Genomic DNA, 20,789 nt, shown 5'->3' with positions numbered 1-20,789 from the left:
AGAGCATTGTCAGACACTGAGCTACCACAAGGAGTGGTTGAGGTAGTAGCATTGATGTGTTTAATGGGAAGCTAGACAAATACTTGGAAGGAGAAAGGCATTCAAAGCCATCTTGGTGGATGGAGTAGGAGAAGATGCTGGTACAGACTGCTGAGCTAAATGGTCTGTTAAAGCAGGGGGCATGGATGTAGATGATGGAGGAAAATCCCAGAGCTTGGGACCACACAGTGAAATGCACAGTAGGACATTAAACTGTGGGATAAGCAACAGTGGAAGGAGGAGGGTTTGTGGAGCTGGTGAAGGTTATCGAGATTGGGATGTGTGGGACATGAAGGATTTGAGCAATTATGTGCAAGAGGGAGATTCATTTCAAACAGCCCTGATTCCTTGTCTCACTACCCATCTGTATACTGAAAGGTGCTTTTGATTTTCATTTTTATAAATGGTGTCATTTATAATAACTCGCACAGCACACCCGAGATCAGATAAAACAAAGGGGTTGATTTAACACGCGCATGCGCACACGGTTGATTGACTGTTAGAGGGTGAACCGGATTCTACAATGGGAGAAGTCACATGGAGTTGAATTAGTCTTGCAGCACCAATTCCAATGTTCCACAGTGCAGATAAGGGCCATGCAATTATACCAAGGTATGAATTTGTTCCACTAATCCGTCCTCTTCTTAACCTTGGTCTCCAAGAAGACACCTTCCACAGATTGCTCTCACATGGTCTTTCTATTCCAATGATCTTACTCGCAGGAAAAGCCATCTTCCTTGTATCCCTCACCTTCCATCATTCCACCTCACTCCCTGGCAGTGCGTTGCAGACCCCAACCACTTGCTGTGTGAAAATGTTTTCCCTTGCAGTATATTTGTTTCTTTTGCAAATCACTTCAAATCTGTGCCCTCTTAGTTTGCAACACGTTGAAAGTCATGTTGGAGCTGAATAGAATTTTGAGTTCACTGCTAGAGTATTGTGTGCAATTCTGGTTGCACATTATAGGAAGGATGTGATTGCACTGGAGAGGGTGCAGAGATAAGGCACCAGGATGCTGCCTGCAATGGAACATTTATGAAGAGAGGTTGTGTAGGCTTGGGTTATTTTCATTGGTTTATTTGATAGCAAACACCACTAACTTTTGGAGTGTTGCTCCTTCGTCAGGTAAGTGGGAGATCTGTTCACAAACAAGGCATATAAAGACACAAACTCAATTTACAGCACAATTTAGCTAATCAAGTCTAAAGGTACAGACAGTGAGTGGAGAGAGCATTAAGTGCAGGTTAAAAAGATGTGTATTGTCTCCAAACATGACAGTGAAATTTTGCAAGTCCAGGCAAGTCGTGGGGGTTACAGATGGTGTGACATGAACCCAAGATCCCAGTTGAGGCCGTCCTCGTGTGCGGAATTTGGCTATCAGTCTCTGCTCGGTGACTCTGAACTGTCATGTGTCGTGAAGGCCGCCTTCGAGAAAGCTTATTTGAAGATCAGAGGCTGAATGCCCGTGACCACTGAAGTGTTCCCCAACAGGAAGAGAATAGTTTTGCCTGGTGATTGTCGAGCGCTGTTCATTCATCCATTGTCATAGTGTCTGCATGGTCTCTCCAATGTACCATGCTTCAGGACATCCTTTCCTGCAGCATATCAGGTAGACAACGTTGCAAGAGTTGTGGCAGGGTTGTCCAGTATTTCCCCAGAGCGGAGAAGCTACTACATCTCCTCCAGAGCTTTCAACGTATCATTTGATGAAGATGAACATCTTGCCAAGGCCACCCCCACTTGCCTTCAAACAACTGCACAACCTCAAACAGTTCATTGTCCACAACAAATTACCCAGCCTTCAGGAGAACAGTGACCCTGACACCAGACAACCTTGCCACAGCAACCTCTGCAAGACATGCCGGATCATCGACACCAGATGCCATCATTTCGCATGAGAACACCATCCACCAGATGCATGGTAAATGCTCTTGCAACTCGGTCAATGTTGTCTACTTGATACGCTGCAGGAAAGGATGTCCCGAGGCATGGTACATTGGAGAGACCATGCAAACACTACGACAACGGGTGAATGAACACCACTCGATAATCACAAGGCAAATCTTCCTGCTGGCGAACACTTCAGTGGTCACGGGCATTCGGCCTCTGATCTTCAGGTAAGCGTTCTCCAAGGCAGCCTTCATGACATACGACAGTGCAGAGTCGCTGAGCAGAGACTGATAGCCAAGTTCCACACGCATGAGGATGGCCTCAACCGGGATCTTGGGTTCATGTCACGCTATCAATGACTTGCCTGAACTTGCAAAATCTCACTAACTGTCCTGTCTGGAGACAATACACATCTCTATCTTGTGCTTAATGCTCTCTCCAGTCACATTGTCTGTACCTTTAAGACTTGATTAGCTGTAAATTGAGTTTGTGTCTTTTTATGTCCTGTTTGTGAACAGGTCTCCCACTCACTTGACGAAGGAGCAGTGCTCTGAAAGCTAGTAGTGTTTGCTATCAAATAAACCTGTTGGACTTTAACCTGGTGTTGTGAGACTTCTTACTGTGTTTACCCCAGTCCAATGTCAGCATATTATTTTCATTGGAGTAGAGAAGACTGAGGGGTGACTTGATCAAGGTGTACAAGATTGAGGGACATGGACAGGCTGGCTAAGGAATAGTTGTTTTCTTTAGTTGAAGGGTCAGCCTTGATGGAACATAGGTTCAAGGCAAGAGGCAGGAGGTTTAGGGGAGATGTGAGGAAAAACATTTTACCCAGAGGGTGGTGACAATCTGGAGAGAGGTGGGTTGCCTTTAAAAAGTAAAACGGTAAGAAATGATTAATGAGGAGGAGAAGCCAAGAGCGTTTGACCAAAAGGACTCAGTTCCAAAGTGCACGTAGTGATAATTTAGGTTACATAAACCCGGCAGAGATTAGAAGAGACGCCACCTAGTTGTAAATGGAGAATTGCAAGCAGATAAAATCTGAGAGGCCAATATTGTGAAGTCTGTGCTTGGGTAAAGTGTAGTCTGTAGAAGGATCATTTAAATTTGAAAGAAAATTGATGAGGGAAGGGCTATAGATGGTTTATGTGGACTTTAAGGTGTTTGACAAGGTCTCACATGGCAGACTGGTACAAAAACTAAAATCACATTGGATTTGGAGTGGGCTGGCTAGATGGATACGCAACTAAGAACATAAGAACATAAGAAATAGGAGCAGGAGTAGGCCATCTGGCCCTTCGAGCCTGCCCCGCCATTCAATAAGATCATGGCTGATCTGTCGTGGCTCAGTTCCACTTTCCCGCCCTCTCCCCATAACCCTTAATCCCCTCTCTTATCAAAAACCCATCAACCCGCTTCTTAAAAATATTTAGCGAGGCAGCCTCCACCACTTCAACGGGCAGAGAATTCCAGAGATTCACCACCCTTTGAGTGAAGAAGTTCCTCCTCAACTCCGTTCTGAACCGCCCCCCCTTTATCTTGAGGCTGTGCCCCCTAGTCCTACTGTCTTTTTTGAGCGGGAAGAGTCTTTCCACCTCTATCCTATCCATCCCATTCATCATCTTATACGTCTCAATGAGATCTCCCCTCATTCTTCTAAACTCTAACGAGTACAAGCCTAGTTTATTCAGCCTCTCCTCATAGCTCAACCCCCTCAACTCCGGTATCAGCCTACTGGCTTGATATTAGAAGACAATGGTGGAAGGATGTTTTTCAGAATGGAGATCTGTAGTTAGTGGTGTTCTACAAGAATCAGTGTGAGACCTGCGTTGCTGGTAGTATATATAAGTGATCTGAAGGAAAATGTGGGTGGTCCGATTAGGTGACACAAAGATTGGTGGAGTTGCCGATAGTGTTGAGAATTGAAAGAGGATACAACAGGATATAGATTGGGTACAGAAATGGCAGATGGCGTTTAATCCAGATAAATGCAAGCTAATGCATTTTGGAGTATCAAATTTGGGTTTGAATGACACTGTAAATGGCAGAACCCTTAGGAACATTAACATGGGTACCTAGGCATGCAAGTCCACAGTTGCCTAAAAGTGGCAGCATGGGTGGCCAAGGTGATTAAGAAGGCATATGGCATGCTTGTCTTCATCGGCCAGGGCATTGAGTACAGGAATTGGGAAGTCATGTTGCAACTATATAAAACTTTGATTAGGTTGCATTTGGAGTATTGTGTGCGGTATGGTCACCACACTATCAGAAGGATGTGGAAGCTATGGCGAGAGTGCAAAGCTCGTTCACCAGGGTGTTGCCTAGTCTTGAGAGTGTTGCCTATAACGAGAGGTTGAATACACTAAGATTGTTGTCACTGGAAGGACGGAGCCTAAGGGGAGACCTGGTAGAGGTCTACAAAATTATGAGAGGCATAAACAGGGTAGACATTCAGAGGCTTTTTCCAAGGGGGCACAGATTGAAGGTGAGGGGAAAGTTTAAGGGAGGTGGTGTGGTGGGTGCCTGGAACTGCCAGAGGATGTGGTGGAAACAGGCACGTTAACAATATTTAAGAGCCATCTGTATGGGTACATGAATAGAGGAGAAATAGAGGGATATGGACCAAGTAAGGTAGGTTTTTTTTTGTTAGCTAGAACACTATGATCGGCATAGGCTTGGAAGACCGAAGGGCCTGTTCCTGTGCTGTACTTTTCTTTGTTCTTTGAAACATTAACTCTGCTTCTTTCTACAAATGCTGCCAGACTTGCTGAGTTTGATGGAACATTCAGTTTCAGCCAGGGTTTCAGAGACTTGTAGAGAGGGAGTGAATCAGAGAGCTGTTTGAGGGGCACAGTTTAATGATGCACATTGCTGGAGCTTTTCCCACAGATGGAAAAGGACCAAAAGGATTCATTGTGAGCTGATAGAGGTTGACCCAAGGGTCCAATAGAGGTAAGTAGTGGCATCTGTAGTTTGCACCAGCAGCGTGTGAAGGAATGTATCTCTGTGATACATGTAGTTTCAGACGGATAAACTGGATAAAGATGAAGAGCTGGGATCTCATTCCTAATCCACAAGCTGCCCTGCTTCACCATTTAATGTTAGTTTAAAACTGATAGCTGCATTACTCCGGTAACTAAAGGCCCTGCCCGATGGAGGACCAGGCCATAAAGTTCCAGGGCTGGAATTCAGTCTGTGAGCTTGCAGAGAGCAGAGGTAGTGACAAGAGGCCTATGATTGGCATCAGTGCCCTGGGCCAGGAAGAGAAAAGTTAAAACCAGCATTCCTCATCTTGGCTATTCATTAAAGACCTTCTGAACTGAGGCCAGGGTGGTTTCAAACCAGTGTGAGGCATCGGCAGAGGCTTGTCTCTGACGGTGGAGTTGCATTCAGCTGAGACCCCAATGATATCATCATCAAATCATGAGGCTTTCTCTTAAATAGAAATTAGAAGCAGAAGTAAGCCCTTTGAACCTACTCCGCCATTCATTTCCATCATGGTTGATCATTGAATTCAATATCCTGATTTACCCCTGCCCCCCATATCCCTTAATCCTTTTAGCCCCAAGAGCTATATCTAATTTCTTCTTGAAATCTGTCAAACGTTTTGGCCTTAACTACATTTTATGGCAGTTGAATGTGTTACCATGCATTCAGCACCCTCTGGATGAAGAAATTTCTCCTCCTCTCAGTTCTAAAAGAGTTACCCCTTATCCTCAAACGATGACCCCTAGTTGTGGACTCCCTCACCATTGGGAACCTTCTTTCTGAATCTACCCTGTTTAACCCTGTTAGGATTTTATAAGTTTCAATGAGATCCCCTCTCATTCTTCTAAACGCCACTGAACATAATCATAACTGACTCAGTCTCTCCTCATATGACAGACCTGCCATCCCAGGAATCAGCCTGGTAAACCTTTGCTGTACTCCCTCTATAGCAAGGACATCCTTCCTCAAATAAGGACACCAAAACTGCACACTATATGCCAGGTGTGGCCTCACCAATGCCCTATATAATTGCAACAAAACATCCCTGTCCCTAAATTCAAATCCTCTGGCTACGAAGGCCAACATACCATTTGCTGCCTTTACTGCCTGCTGTACCTGCACAATTTTAGCAACTGATGCACAAGAATTTAAAGCAATCATACAACTACTTAAATACTTAACAGGATTTCCACCAGATCAAAGCAAAAAAAGAGCACTGTCTGCAAGATGATTGCAAAAAATCTTATTACTGAGGCAGATGTTTCAAAATGCTCCTGAAGTGAATGAGTAACTATCCTAAGTTGTGATGCTTGAACAGAAAGTTGCAATTTCAGTTTCTGGCCCAGTCTATCACTCAAATCAGCCACTGGCACTGTTTACACTTCCCTCTGCCGAAAAGCAACCAGCATAATGAAGGACTGCGCATACCCCGGACATTCTCTGTTCAGCTTTCTCCCATTGGGAAAAAATACAAAAGTCTGAGATTACATGCTAACTAAGAACGGCTTCTTCTTACTGCAATCAGACTTTTGAATGGTCCTATCACACATTAAGCTGATCTTTCTCTGCACCCTCAGTAACCACAACACTGTAGCTGGAATTTTACCAGCCCGTCCACCGTGGGAATCGGAGCAGGCAAGGGGCGGACCACGATAAGGTCTGTGAACCTCAGGCAAGATTTTATGGTTTTGGGATGAGCGAGACCATAAAATCCCGCCCTATATTCTGCACCCTATCCATTCCTTCTTCCCTGTGTACTCTATGAATGGCATGCTTTGTCTATAGCACGCAAGAAACAATACTTTTCACTATCCCAATACATGTGACAATAATAAATCAATTCAGTTCAGTGCTCTAGAGATAGCAATATATTGTACATGTGAAACATGATTGGTTAGAATGATCTGAAGAGCTGGTGTCTGTAAATCCAGTCTAAAGGTGTGTGCTGTGCAATGATAATGTCATTCTGAGACATGAGAGCAAAAGTAGATCATATAACTCGTCATGGCTGCTGTGCATGCAATATCATGGGCTCCTACTCCAGTTTCCTGGCTGCATCTCCTATCCCTTAATTCTCAGAGACCAAAAATCTCTGTGCCAGCCTTAAATATATTCAGTGATGGCACATCCACAACACTCTGGGTTGGAGAATTCCAAAGGTTCACAACCCTTAGGGCAGAAATTTCTGTTTTCTGCAGTGTGGTGACTGAGGCAGGAAAACTGGCATTGTAGTGACCTGTGTACCTCCAATGGGTTCCCTTTGCATGTTTCCCATTTTTGGAAACTGACATTACACGATGTTGTCGAGGGGGGAGATCCAAATATGGTGGACAATATGATAGGGCAGCCTTTTAATATTATTGTAATTAATGTAAATGAGGTTCCCACCCAGAACCATTACATCAATGGGGGGTGGGGTGGAGGTGTTCTGGGGTGAAAGGATGTGAAAACAATCTGACCAGCGAGATTCTCAACTTTTGGGCCTGGTGGGTTTTTGTACCCACACCATCATTAGGTGCTAGGTCCCAGCCTTTGAGTGAAGTAATTTCTCCTCATTGTGATCCTGAACGATCGTATACTTTCCCTGCACCTTTGCTGCGTTCCAGATTCCCCAGCCAGGAGAAATTACCTCTCAATGTCTCCCCTATCAGACCCCTTCAGAATTTTGTATGTTGTATGTTTCTGACTCTGAGATTTCCTGGTTTTGTTGAAAGTGAGCCCCTACCCCTGCCCCTGTGGTGGGTTCCCCAATGGCATGACTTTGGCACCATCTTCCTATGGTGAGCCACAATTGCTGCCAGAAAGCCTGCCGAGGGGGGCTGGTGGAAAACTCTATCTGAATCGGATGTCCTGGCTGAGGCAATATCTTGTCCCCCTCTCCTTTCCGTGCTGGAGTGGGGATGGAGGCTTGCAGAAATAGAATTGGAGTCCTATCCCCCAAGCCTCCATGCTCCTGCCCCACAAGCTGATTGAAATCGCCGTATTGCCAATTGCAGTTTTTAAGGCCTAGCTGGGAGGTGAGAGTGGGTAATGTACATAGCCATACGTTCTGATTATAGCTCTGATGTGTGGCTTGCTTTGACAGCTCGATAAAGGTGTGACAGTAAAAGCTGTGAAGACTGGCATTGAAATTGGATACCGCCACCTGGATGGAGCCTTCATGTACGGCAATGAAGATGAGGTTGGTGAGGCCATTCGGGCTAAGATTGCTGATGGAACGGTGAAGCGGGAAGACATTTTCTACACCAGCAAGGTATGAGATGTTCCTTTAAACATAGGTTATCAGCAGAATGCTGTGTACTTGGATAAGTTCCCTCAGGTTAGATTCGCCCCCTCACCCCCTGAGTATACAGCAATTTCTGTTGATTTCCCGTCTATAAAAATGGAAGGCGAGGAGGCAAAGGGAGGGGACCAGAGGTACAAGTAACAGGCAAGAGAGAGTGGGGATCTGGAATGCATAGAGCTGGGTGATAAAGGACATGTGGAAAGTAGGGGAGGGGAGTTGTAGTAGGAGAAAAATAGTGGATTCAGCAAGGAGTAGGGGGTATTTCAGAGAAGTTTAACTTCATCTGCGAGTGACTTTGAATAGATGGTATGGTTTCTGAAACATGACACCAGCTTTGCGAATTTGAGGAAAAGATCTAAATCTTCGGGACTCTTTGGAGTTTTGAGAGTAGACATGAACATGTGTAAAAAGTGACTACATTTTGTGGAGCTGTCTCCTTTGCCCTTTAAATTTTGAAAAATAATATTCTGTTGTGACTCAGTTGAAACAAAATAATGCTAGCAATTTCAATAAATGTTTATTGACAAACCTGAAGTTTATCATTATAGAATTGGTACTATTTAATCACTTCACAACTTAAATATTATCAGAGTGGGCAGCCTGTAAGTTCACAATTTGACAGCTCTGTGTGGTTATAAAGGGATTGGTTATTTTTGATGCAGAGCTATGAATGTTTGCTTTTAATAAGGGTTTAAGCACTTGAAAAAATTTTAATATATTGATTGGCCATGTATCAACGAGAAGGTTTTGTTTTAAGACACTGAATTTGTAATAGATATTCAGGATTTTATTTTGTCTTAGCCTGGATACTAGGTGTGTCAGCATGGAGGATAGGTGACCCACACCCACTATTGTTTGCCCATGAGTTGGCACAAGTGGCATGGGGCTGAAAAGGGCTATGGGAGTTGATTGAAGGGCATTCGTTTGCATGGAGGGTATGAAGGGCCATGAGGTGAATGGATGAGGTTGCATAAGTACATGGGGAGTGTGTGTGGGATGAGGCAGAGCAAAGACTAGATGGTCATGATGTTTTATTATAACTGGGGCAAAGTCCCAGATGACCTTTTAAACAGCCTGACTTGGCAGTTGGCAGCTCCTTTTTTTAAAATGTTTATTATTTATTAGTCACAAGGCTTACATTAACACAATGAAGTTACTGTGAAATTTCCCCTACTTGGCATAGTCTGGTGTCTGTTTGAGTTAATGCACCTAACCAGCACGTCTTTCAGAATGTGGGAGGCACCTGGAGGAAATCACTGAAGACATGGGGAGAATGTGTGCAAACACCACACAGTGACCCAAGCTGGGAATTGAACCTAGGTCCCTGGCGCTGTGAGGCAGCAGTGCTAACCACTCTGCTGCCTCTGAGGGGCAGTTTGCCCCTAGAGGAAAAATCTAACTCTGATGTGCACCCGACTCTGGATACTTGACCCGAAAGCAAGAATTTGGCTTCAAGTGTTGGATCCCCACTCGTCAGTAGGGCCCCCAGATAGTGAGCAGGAACAAACTCCAGATACTTTGTTTTGCCTTCCCAATTCATTGATTGAGTTCTTGACCTGTATTCCATCAGTTTAACAATGTTAACAAATGAATCATGGTTTAAAAGACCCCCTCCCATTGTTAATACATTGCCAGTAAAAGTGGTCATGTATTTCCAGTTCACTCGGGGAGTCTGGGTTGTTACGGAAACAGGGATGTTTTACATTGTAACCTGGAGCTATGGATAGTGAGAGTAGAGGCACCAACTTCCTTTCCATCACATGGCAGACCAGGGGGTTTTTCCTACTCTTGCTGCCTGCCATTGGATTTTCAGGTTGGCACTCAACCTGTTTGGTCAAGTTATGAACACACCTTCCTTGGTCTTCAAGCCCTGGGGTGGGACTCAAACCCAGAGTTTTGGCTCAGAGGGAGGATGCTACCCTCTGCGCCACATGACCTCCCATCATCTGCTGTACAAGGCATGTAATGTTATAAAACTTTAGAAAACACAAAGGGCTATGAACAACTGGACACCAAATACTAGCAGCAGAAGAATCAGAGGAGTTGAGGAAAAGCAAGAGCGAGGTAATGAATTTTGAGGAGAGAAAGGCAGCATTAATGTTGAATCAAACTTTAGCCAGTGATCTGAAGCATACAGAGAAATATAAAGGATATATGGCACAGAAACAGGTCCAACCCAGCCCCAAATCTTCCCTCTTCCCTCATCATCATCTTGCATCAAAACCTATTCTCTTCTCTTCTCATATGTTTATCTAATTTCCTCTCCTTGTGATCTGAGTTGCATCAGAAATGAAATCCCTTTTTTTAATGAAAAGCAGAATACTGCAAATGCTGGAAATTTGAAATAATGGCCGGAACTCTCCAGCCATTTACGTCTGGCTGCTGTTGCCAGCAAGTACGGAGAATTTGGCGCTCAGTGGGACTGGAAAATCTCAGCAATGGGCGAGCTTGTAGAATCTAGGCGCAGGAGTAGACCATTTGGCCCTTCGAGCCTGCTCTGTCATTCAATATGATCATAGAACCCCTACAGTGCAGAAGAATCTCCAGTCGCAATGGGATCTTGATCAATTGGGCCAGTGGGCTGACAAATGGCAGATGGAGTTTAATTTAGACAAATGCGAGATGATGCATTTTGGTAGATTGAACCAGGGCAGGACTTACTCAGTTAATGGTAGGACACTGGGGAGAGTTACAGACCAAAGAGATCTAGGGGTACACGTTCATAGGTCCTTGAAAGTGGAGTCATAGGTGGACAGTCTGGTGAAGAAGGCATTTGGCATGCTTGGTTTCGTTGGTCAAAACGTTGAATACAGGAGTTGGGACGTCTTGTTGAAGTTGTACAAGACATTAGTAAGGCCGCACTTGGAATACTGTGTGCAATTCTGGTCACCCTGTTATAGAAAGGATATTATTAAACCCTATCACAGTTCTGGGAGTGGGGAAAGAAGTGAAGTCCACATCTGGAGACCAGATCGGTGAAACCACATCTGGAATATTGTGTAGACTTCAGGTCATCGCATTTGAAGAAAGATACAACAGCATTTGAACCAGTTTAGAGAACGTTCACTCGACTCATTCTTGGGATGAGCCGATGATGCTCTGAAAAAATGTTGAGCAAATTGAGTTTATGCTCATTGGAGTTTAGCAGACTGAGAAGTGATTTCATTGAAATATATAAGATGCTGAGGGGACTTGACAGGGTGAATGCTGAGGATGGTCTCCCCCTGTCAGAGAGACTAGAACGAGTGACATACATTAAATTTAAAGTAGTGAGTGTCCCGTTAAGGGCAGCACAGCAGAAGTAGGTTGCCTGTCTTGAGGGTTCAATTGGGATTGAGTGGGTAATCACTTCAGGGGGGGCATCCTCTCTTGGGTAGTAGACATGTAGGGACTGGGGCATTTTATACAGTTTCTCCTAGTTGATTAATACCTTTCATGTTTCTGATGAAGTCTGGATTTTGACGGCTGAGTTGCACTGATTTCTGATTGACATGAGAGATGAGGGTTCTGGGGAGAAGACATGAAAGTCAAGTTGAGGCCACAACCACGGTCACGATACTCTTCCCCCAATTTCCTGTGTAGTCGTTTTACAGGGGACCCCAGAACACCATTAAGAGCCCCACAGTCAACTTGTCTAGCCCCGGAGACTTGCCCTTGGAGAGGACACTGGTCAGCTCTATCAAACCCAGGGGAGTGTCGCACTTTCCTGTGCTGTCCGGGCTGACCTGCAGCAGGTCTTCCCACAAAACTCTGCAAGTATCCTTGCTGGAGAGAACAGAGAAGAGTTTTTGGCTGTGACTTCCTCTGGATCCAAGATGAAGCATCCATGGTCAGCCACAGCGCACGGAGCTGCTGACAGATGTATGTCTTTTTTCAAGGGAGCCACGGTCCAGGTCTGCAAGAATCCAGATCTGTGACCTTGCGTATGTGCCGCGGGACCCGACAGCTTGCAAGATTCTGTAGCGTGCCCTTTTTCTCCCTGTATGCCAGCCACAGGGCCGGGTTCTCATTGAGCTGACTGAGATGTGACTCCAGGTCGAATGCCATCTTCTCCAACTCTTCGATACTGGATTTCTGCCTCTTTGTCATTCCCCCTTGTGTAGACCTGATAGAAGGTACAGATGTGAGTCTTGCCCACATCGCTCCATGGCCTCAAGGAAGGGAATCCTCCCCACTTCCTTCTTCAGCCGGCCCAGAAACGACATGACAAGACAGGGAACCACCCGTCCTCCAGCAGCAGGTTGTTAAAGTGTCAGTAACCACCCCCCACCGTGCCCCCCCCCAACCCCCACCTCCAGATGCAGAACCGAATGAGTTCTGACCACACCATACAGTGGTCCAAGCCTAGCACCTGTTACAGAAGCTGCCAGGACAGGATACTGGCCCGCCCCAACACCAAATACACATGCCACCCTACCACTGTCCTCCCGATCCAACCTCCCACTTGGACCAACACCCCTGGCCTGAAAAGCCTGGTCTAAACCACCAGCCCCCCTCACCGCCTTACCCCCTCAATCTCCAGGATGTAAAGTTTTAGTGGTGTAAAATTGACTGCTTATGTAAGCATGTAGCTACTGCGTCTTTTAATCCAAATATTTATTACAATTCATTTTAATATTGGTTATGATCCCTTTTAATAAATTCATATTTATTTGATTAGTTTATTGTCCCTAAAACAGTCCTCCTGCACAACTGCATCCAGCTGTTCCCTATTTTTGTGCTCTTTAGATGGGACCTATCATCAATAAAAAGTAAGTGGTAGCATGGTAACAAAAACAAAACTTTAAAGGAAACTTTGCTGTTTGTAATGTAACTGGATTGATTAGTAAGTTTGTGGATAACACATAAAGGTTGGTAGATTTGCAGATGGTGATGAGGACTGCCAGGGGATACGGCAGAATATAAATTGTTTGGAGACTTGGACAGAGAGATGGCAGATGGAGTTTAATCTGGACAAATGTGAGGTAATATACGTTAAAGATAGGAAATATACAGTAAATGGCAGAACCCTTGAGAGTCTTGATAGGCAGATGATCTGGGTGTACAGGTACACAGGTCAGTGAAAGTGGCAATTCAGGTGGAGAAGATAGTCAAGAAGGCATAAGGCATGCCCGCCTTCATCGGCCAGGGCATTAAGTTTAAGAATTGGCAAATCATGTTGCAGCTTCATAGAATCTTAGGCCACATTTGGAATATAGTGTTCAATTCTTGTCGCCGCACTAACAGAAGGACGTGGAGGCTTTGGAGAGAGTACAGAAAAGATTTACCAGCATGTTGCCTGGCATGGAGGGCATTAGTTATGCGGAGAAGTTGAAGAGACTTGGTTTGTTGAACGATGGAGGTTGAGGGGCGACCTGATAGAAGCTTACAAGATTGGGGGGACATGGACAGAGTGGATAGTCAGAAACATTTTCTCAGGGTGGAAGAGTCAGTTACTGGGGGACATAAATTTAAGGTGCGAGGGGCAAGGTATAAAGGAGATGTATGAGGCAAGTTTTTATACAGAGGGTGGTGGGTGCTTGGAATTTGCTGCCAGAGGAGGTAGTGGAGCAGATACAATATTGACTTTTAAGGGGCTCTGGACAAATACATGAATAGGGTGGGAATGGAGGGATATGGTCCCCAGAAAGGCAGGGGGTTTTAGTTCAGTCAGGCAGCATGATCGTTGCAGGCTTGGACGGCTGAAGGGCTTGTTCTTGTGTTGTAATGTTTTGTTTTTTGAAACTTACAAAACAAAATGAAATTCTCATTGCTAATGATTCATGCCCAGCCCCATGGTGCTAAATGGTTTTGCAAAGAGGTCTCCACATTGGGAGACCAAGACTGCAAAAAAAAACAGGCAGCTGGGTGTCCGTTAACCATCTGAATTTCCTATTATGGGGGTTCTGCTCCATGCCAGGTCTTCAGTGGTGATGGGGAGGACTTATGTGCAAAAAGCCTTCCGTGTCACCCCCAGATGGCACAACAGATCACCATGGCATGTCTGGATGGTTGATAAGGGCAAGGGAGTGAAGCAGCAGCCATTACAGGAAACCTCTCCATGCCGAGTAAGAGGGCAAGGAGCGAATTTCTGGGAGGTGGCCCAAATTGTGGGACCATGGCCCCCAAAGGAGATAATGGTGGTGGAAGGGGTTTGTTTCTGTGAAGACAGCATCACTGTTGGGAAGTAAAGATAAAAATTGCTGCCAGTTGATGTCGATATACCTGTCCATGCCAGTATTTTATGTTCGGAATCTATTACCATAAATAATTAGTTCTATTCCCCTAATATTCTGGTCTAATTTCCCCTGAATTGTAACAGTACATCACTTCACCCACTCCCTATGGTAACAAGTTCCACATTCTCACAATTTCTTGGGTAAAGGTGTTTCTGCTGAATTCCTGATTGAGTTTCTTGGTGATTATCTTGTATTGGCGACCACTCCTTATTTTCCTGCGGGGAAGGTATTTCTAGAGCACGTTTTATGACAATCGAACGTCTCAAAGTGCTTTAACAACAAAAGAACTAGAAGCAGGAGTTGACAATTCAGCTTTTCGAGCCTGCTGCACCAGTCAATACGATCATGGCTGATTCATCTCGGCCTTGGCTCCACTTTCCTGCCTGTTCCCCATAACCCTTCAACCCATTACTAATTAAAAATCTGTCTATCTCCTCAAATTTATTCAATGTCCCAGCATCCACCCCACTCTGAGGTAGTGAATTCCACAGATTCACCACCCTTAGAGAGAAGTAATTGGCTTTACAGCCAATGAAATACTTTTTGAAATGTAGGCTGGAATTTTACCGGCATGCCCGCCTGAGGCTGGTAAGATTGCACCCAAGCCCAATGGAGAATGCTGTTCTGTGAGCCTTGCCTGCTCCGATTTCAGAGCCGTAGTCTCTGTTATAATTGAACGAAGAATCCCGAGAGCTGTAGCTACCGGAGGCAGAACTGCAACTTATTTATTTATGATACATGTCTATTTAAAGTGTGATTGACCTAAAGAGAGCAATCTAAGGCAAATGTACTAAACGTCACAACTCTGCTTGAGACTGCAGGATACCATTAGACAAAATGTGGACAATTGGCCAAAGGGTTAAAATTCTGCTTGGTAGCCAGAACATGACAAACTTTAACAATGCCAGGAAGATTTTGGGGGGCGGGGAGGGAGAAGACACTTTAATGATTTGATTAAATGAAACTATGTTAGGTTGTTTGCTGATTGAACTAACAACCCTTGTGTTTTGACTGTAGCTGTGGATGACCTACCTTTCTCCTGCCCTGGTCCGGGCTTGTCTTGAGACAACATTGAAGAGTCTGAAGCTGGATTACGTTGACCTGTACCTTATACACTGGCCTATGGGTTTGAAGGTAAAATACAAATGAGTGGATGTACTTGTGAAAGGTGGAGCTCCCCGGCCTCAGGGTGAATGGCTTGGTCTAGGACTGAGCTAAACAGGTGTGAATTCCCAGCTACAATCTTTGGTCTGTGCTGGGTTAGCTGATCTCCATCAAGGTTGAACCACTGTCCTCAGATTTGGAATGAAAATGTTAGCCAGAGTTCCCCTTTGTGATAATTCTCCAACTGAGCAAGTGACAGCTCCACCTCTCTGGATCTTGCAGCTTGGAGTTTGGTGGACTTCTTTGAGGAAAAGGGCACAGACATCAATATCTGAAAACCAGGGCTGACCTGAAAGATGATCATTTCCACAAACCTGTGCTTGATTGGCCAATTTTGAAATTGCACAGGCCGCAAGCACTGGCCTATTTAGTTATTCAGGAGACCACTTGCACTTTGATGTTGACAATATTTCTTGGATCTCTTTACAAAGGCTGCAAAAGAGGCTTTGAAAATATGAACGCATTCACTTGATAATAAAGGCCATTGGCCAGACAAAGGAGACACAATGATTCCAATATTAGTAACAAGATCTCTGTTAGTTGGGTTTGAGATGGCTGGGTATCACTGAAACTTCAGGCCAATACAAAGATGCCAGGTGGTAAGGTGCTGATTTGATGTGCCGGATCCCATTTGATTTCATAAATTTTGTGAACTCTAGGCTGATGGACACTGAACCATTATTGGAAACTAATACCTCTGGGATTCCACGCGTTGTGAACGAGGTGTGCAGTTTCTTAATGGTTACCATCATGTTTGCCGAGTTCAGTTTATTGCCATCTAACCACTTGGAATTGGCATCTATTATCACCAGAAATGGGTCTGCAAAGTCAACATGGAATCGAGACCATGGTCTGCCTGGCAATTCCCACGTGTGCAGAGGGGCTGCCAGTGGTGCTTTCTGCCCCTGTTGGCACTTCTGGCACTGTCCTACCAGTTTTGTTATGTCTACGTTCAGATCTGGCCACCAAATATCGCTCCTGGCCAGCATTTTCATTTTTGATACTTCAGGGTGCCCGTGGTGTAGTTTGGCCAGTGTGTCCCGATAGCCCTTCCTTTGGATGATGACTTGTGCTCTCCACAGCAGCATCCCATCTTCCACTGCTCCAGTTGGGTGGAACTGTGGATGGACCGGTCTTTTCAACTGCCCTGTTAGCACCAGATGCTTTATCTTTGCCAATACAGGGTCTTTCTGAGTCCACTGGCGTATATTGTGTGCATCCACTGGGAGGGTATCCGTAAAGTTTAATGTCATCACGGTCTTCTCCATTCTGGGCACCAATGGTGGGGTGTCTGATAACGGTAGCCAGCTTAAGGCATTGGTATTTGCCACTTCAATCCCTGGTTGGTGCTCCAGTTGATACTGATATGCTGCCAGCAATAATGCCCAATGCTGGATCTGGGCTGACGCTATCGGCAGCACTGCTTGTCTTCCTTCAGTTGTCCCAGCAAGGGTTTATGATCTGTTACGATCGTAAATATTCGCCCATATAAATACTGGTGAAATTTTTTGATGGCGAAGATTACCGCCAGTCCTTCCTTTTTCATATCTTTGCTCTGTCAATGCCAGGGTCCTGGAGGCACGCGCTATTGGCTGCTCTTGTCTGTCCTGCCATCTGTGTGCCAGGACTGTGCCCATTCCATACAGGGATGCATCACAGGTGAGTATTAATTCCTCCTTGGGGTCATAACGTACCAGTACATTTTTGGATGAGAGTTGCTGTTTAATTTTCTTGAAGGTCCTGTCCTGGTGGGCCGACCATTGTCAAGTTTGTCCCTTTTTTTGGCAACTGATGGAGGATCCAGAATAGAGGCCCTATTCTGTATGACTTTCCTGTAGTATGTTACCAGTCCTAAAAATGACCGTAGTTCCTGGATGGTTGTGGGAGAAAGAGTGTCTTTTATTGCTCGCACCGGATCCTCCAGAGGACATAGGCCTGATTTAACCACTTTATACAGAAGGTAGGTTACTTGTGGTACTAAAGACACATTTCTCCCTTTTCAGACGCACTCACGCTGTTGCAAATCTCCTGAGAACTTCCTCCAGGTTCTGCAGATGTTCCGCCGTTGCTTTACCCACAATGAGGACATCGTCTAGGTAAATGGCATCCTGTGGTAACCCCTGTAGGATGCTCTCCATGGTCCTTTGGAATATGGCACAAGCTGACAAAACCCCGAATGGCAGTCTTTTATACTGGAAGAGGAATTTCAGCATATTTGTAGTGGTGAATTTTTGCGAATCTTCATCCATCCATAATTGCAGGTATGCGTGGCTCATGTCCAGTTTTGTGAATAGGAGTCCTCCTGCCAACTTTGTGTACAGGCCCTCAATCCTGGGAGTTGGGTATTTGTCTAGCTGAGAGTAAGAATTTATTGTCTGTTTGAAATCGCTGCAAAGGTGCACCGAGCCATCTGACAGGTGCCGTCCATTCAGTGAACTGAACTGGTTTTATTATTCCTTTGTGCTGTAATCTTTTGATCTCCACATTGACCTAGGACTTTGAGACAGCCTCCAGGTTGATGTGCAATTTTGTCTTGACTCATTTGTCCCTACATATTTCCAGAAAAACCTCTGGATATTTGCTCAGGGCCTCACCACTTTCCAGCTGGAAGATACTTGTCCAATCTCACTGGATTTCTTTTAGCCAATTTCACCCTAATAGACTCAGTCCCAAGTCTTATTGTTTCCTGTTAGTAACTGGCACATGGGTTGTACCCATCACTTTGTGGTTCCCCCCCGTATAGGTTCTGAGCTTTGCCGAAGTATTGGTCAGAGCTAAGGGCTAGAGTCCAGTGTGTATCTTGTTAAACATTATGACTGATAAGGCTGCACCTGTGTCAACGTCCATTTAGTCCCACTGACAATTTGATGGGTTTTGATTTTGCCATCGCTATTCCCTGTCAGAAATAGGGGAAGTTTCCAGGGAGTGCATTCTTGGCCTGTATGTTCTTTTCGGCCATGTTGGTTTAGGAGACTTGCTTTTCCTCTTTGTTATGGTTACCAGTGGCAGGTTGCAGTGTTGTGCCAGCAGGGCTCCACAGGAACTGCTATCACTCTGGGCTTAACCTGACCTTGTGTAAGTGCGTTCTGTAGGTGGACTTGGGCTCCCTTGTATCCAAATCCTTCCAGAGGGTGCTACCGTAGTGGAAGTCCCCTAACCCAATCTCCCTGATGTTGGTCTCTACCTCCATCGGGATACCATGGAGCTCATGCACTCCACTTACTGCTTTTTCTAACGACAAGGCCAACTGTAATGCCTGTTTACTGTCCAGCTGGGCTTCCGCTAACAGGGATTTCTGTATAGTCGTATCATTAATTCCACACACCAACTGGTCTCGGAGCATCTCATTTAGTGTCCCCCCCCCCCCCGAATTCGCAAGCCTCCGCCAGACATCTTAGCCTTGTTGAGAAACTAGTGGTTGACTCTCCTGCTTCTCTAAATATGGAATAAAAATGGTCCCGCTGCAGGATCAGGGGTGGCTTAGGGTCATAATGTTCTTGCACTAAATTTGACAACTCTTGGAAGGACTTTGTGTCCGACGCCTCCGGGAAAGTTAAACTGTCCATAATCGCAAAAGCTGTTGGTCCACATGCAGTCAGCAGGATAACCGTTTGCTTCTCATCTGAGGTTATGTCATTTACCCTGAAGAAATACTTCATCTTTTCCGTATATTGGGCCCAGTCCTCCATTGCGAGGTCAAAAAAGGTCCAATTTCCCAAACAGCGGAACCGGTCGGGCCAGTGGGCTGACAAATGGCAGCTGGAGTTTAATTTAGACAAATGTGAGGTAATGCATTTTGAACCAGGGCAGGACTTAGTTAATGATAGGGCACTGGGGAGAGTTACAGAACAAAGAGATCTAGCGGTACGTATTCATAGCTCCTTGAAAGTGGAGTCATAGGTGGACAGTCTGGTGAAGAAGGCATTCAGCATGCTTGGTTTCATTGGTCAAAACATTGAATACAGGAGTTGGGACGTTTTGTTAAAGTTGTACAAGACATTGGGAAGACCACACTTGGAATACTATGTGCAATTCTGGTCACCCTATTATAGAAAGGATATTATTAAACTAGAAAGAATGCAGAAAAGACTTACTAGGATGCTACCAGGACTTGATGGATTGAGTTAAAAGGAGCAGCTGAATGCACTGGGACTTTTCTGTCTGGAGCGTAGGAGGCTGAGGGGTGACATTATAGAGGCCTATAAAATAATCAGGGGCATAGACAAGGTAGATAGTCAATATCTTTTCCTAAAGGTAGGGAGTCTAAAATTAGAGGGCATAGGTTTAAGGTGAGAGGGGAGAGATACAAAAGTGTCCAGAGGGGCAATTTTTTCACACAGATAGTGAGTGTCTGGAACAAGCTGCCTTTGTTGTTCATCCATCATCATTGATGAAGACTGACACCATTAGTCATTTTGAGGCTGGTTTCGGTGTGTCCGAAGATGACTGATCAGGCCAGTTTGGGCACGGAATGCCCTGGCACATATTGGACAGACTTGTGTAGACACTGTAGTTGTTGTGCTGGTGGCTGTGGACTTGCGCAGCTCACACTTAAGTTGTGCTTCAGCAATGCACCTTGTTTTGTGAGCTTGACAGCCTTTGTGGATGAGGCAATGCCAGGTAGGGTGGTTTTGTGCCAGCGTTTCCCAGGCGATCGTGTCAATGTCAGGCGACTTCAGGGAGGCTTTGAGTGTGTCTTTGTAGCGTTTCTTCTGCCCTCCATGCGAGCGTCTTCCAGCAGAGAGTTCTCCAAAAAGGAGCTGCTTGGGTCTGCGCTTGTCTGACATACAGATGACATGACCTGCCCATCGGGTCTGCGCTCTCATCAGCAGTGTGTGCACTGATGGTAGACTTGCTCTAGAGAGAACTTCAGTGTCTGGTACTTTGTCTTGCCATCAGATGTGTAATATTCTGCAAAGACAAGTCATGTGGAAATGATTGAGCTGTCTTGCATGCCTTCGATACACAGTCCACATTTCACAGGCATACAGGAGGGTAGTGAGTACCACGGCGCTGTAGGTCCTCAGTTTTGTTGCTGGGCTGATTCCTCGACATTCCCATACAGTAGAGCGCAGTCTGCCGAAAGCAGAACTTGCCTTTGCTATTCTGCAGTTAACTTCTGTATCAATAGTTACTGCTTGGGAGAGGGTGCTGCCAAGATCAGTGAACTGGTCCACTGCCTGTAGTTTCTGCCCTTTGTGATT

General features: G+C 45.2%; 1 protein-coding gene across 1 annotated transcript in view; it reads left to right on the top strand.

The window, feature by feature from the left end:
• Window positions 1-20,789, top strand: part of LOC145343992 (aldo-keto reductase family 1 member C23-like protein) — a 61,617-nt gene that overhangs the window by 3,554 nt on the left and 37,274 nt on the right. Inside the window, exons 2-3 of the mRNA XM_080190601.1 lie at window positions 8,003-8,170; window positions 15,439-15,555. Coding sequence (XP_080046727.1) covers window positions 8,003-8,170; window positions 15,439-15,555 — 285 coding nt within the window. The remainder of the gene's footprint in view (window positions 1-8,002; window positions 8,171-15,438; window positions 15,556-20,789) is intronic.

Source organism: Carcharhinus amblyrhynchos, chromosome 6 (genome assembly GCF_965287045.1).
Source record: "Carcharhinus amblyrhynchos chromosome 6, sCarAmb.v2.hapA, whole genome shotgun sequence".
Taxonomy (NCBI): domain Eukaryota; kingdom Metazoa; phylum Chordata; class Chondrichthyes; order Carcharhiniformes; family Carcharhinidae; genus Carcharhinus; species Carcharhinus amblyrhynchos.
Note: the sequence above shows the minus strand (reverse complement) of the source record. Positions and strands in the feature narration are given on the sequence as shown.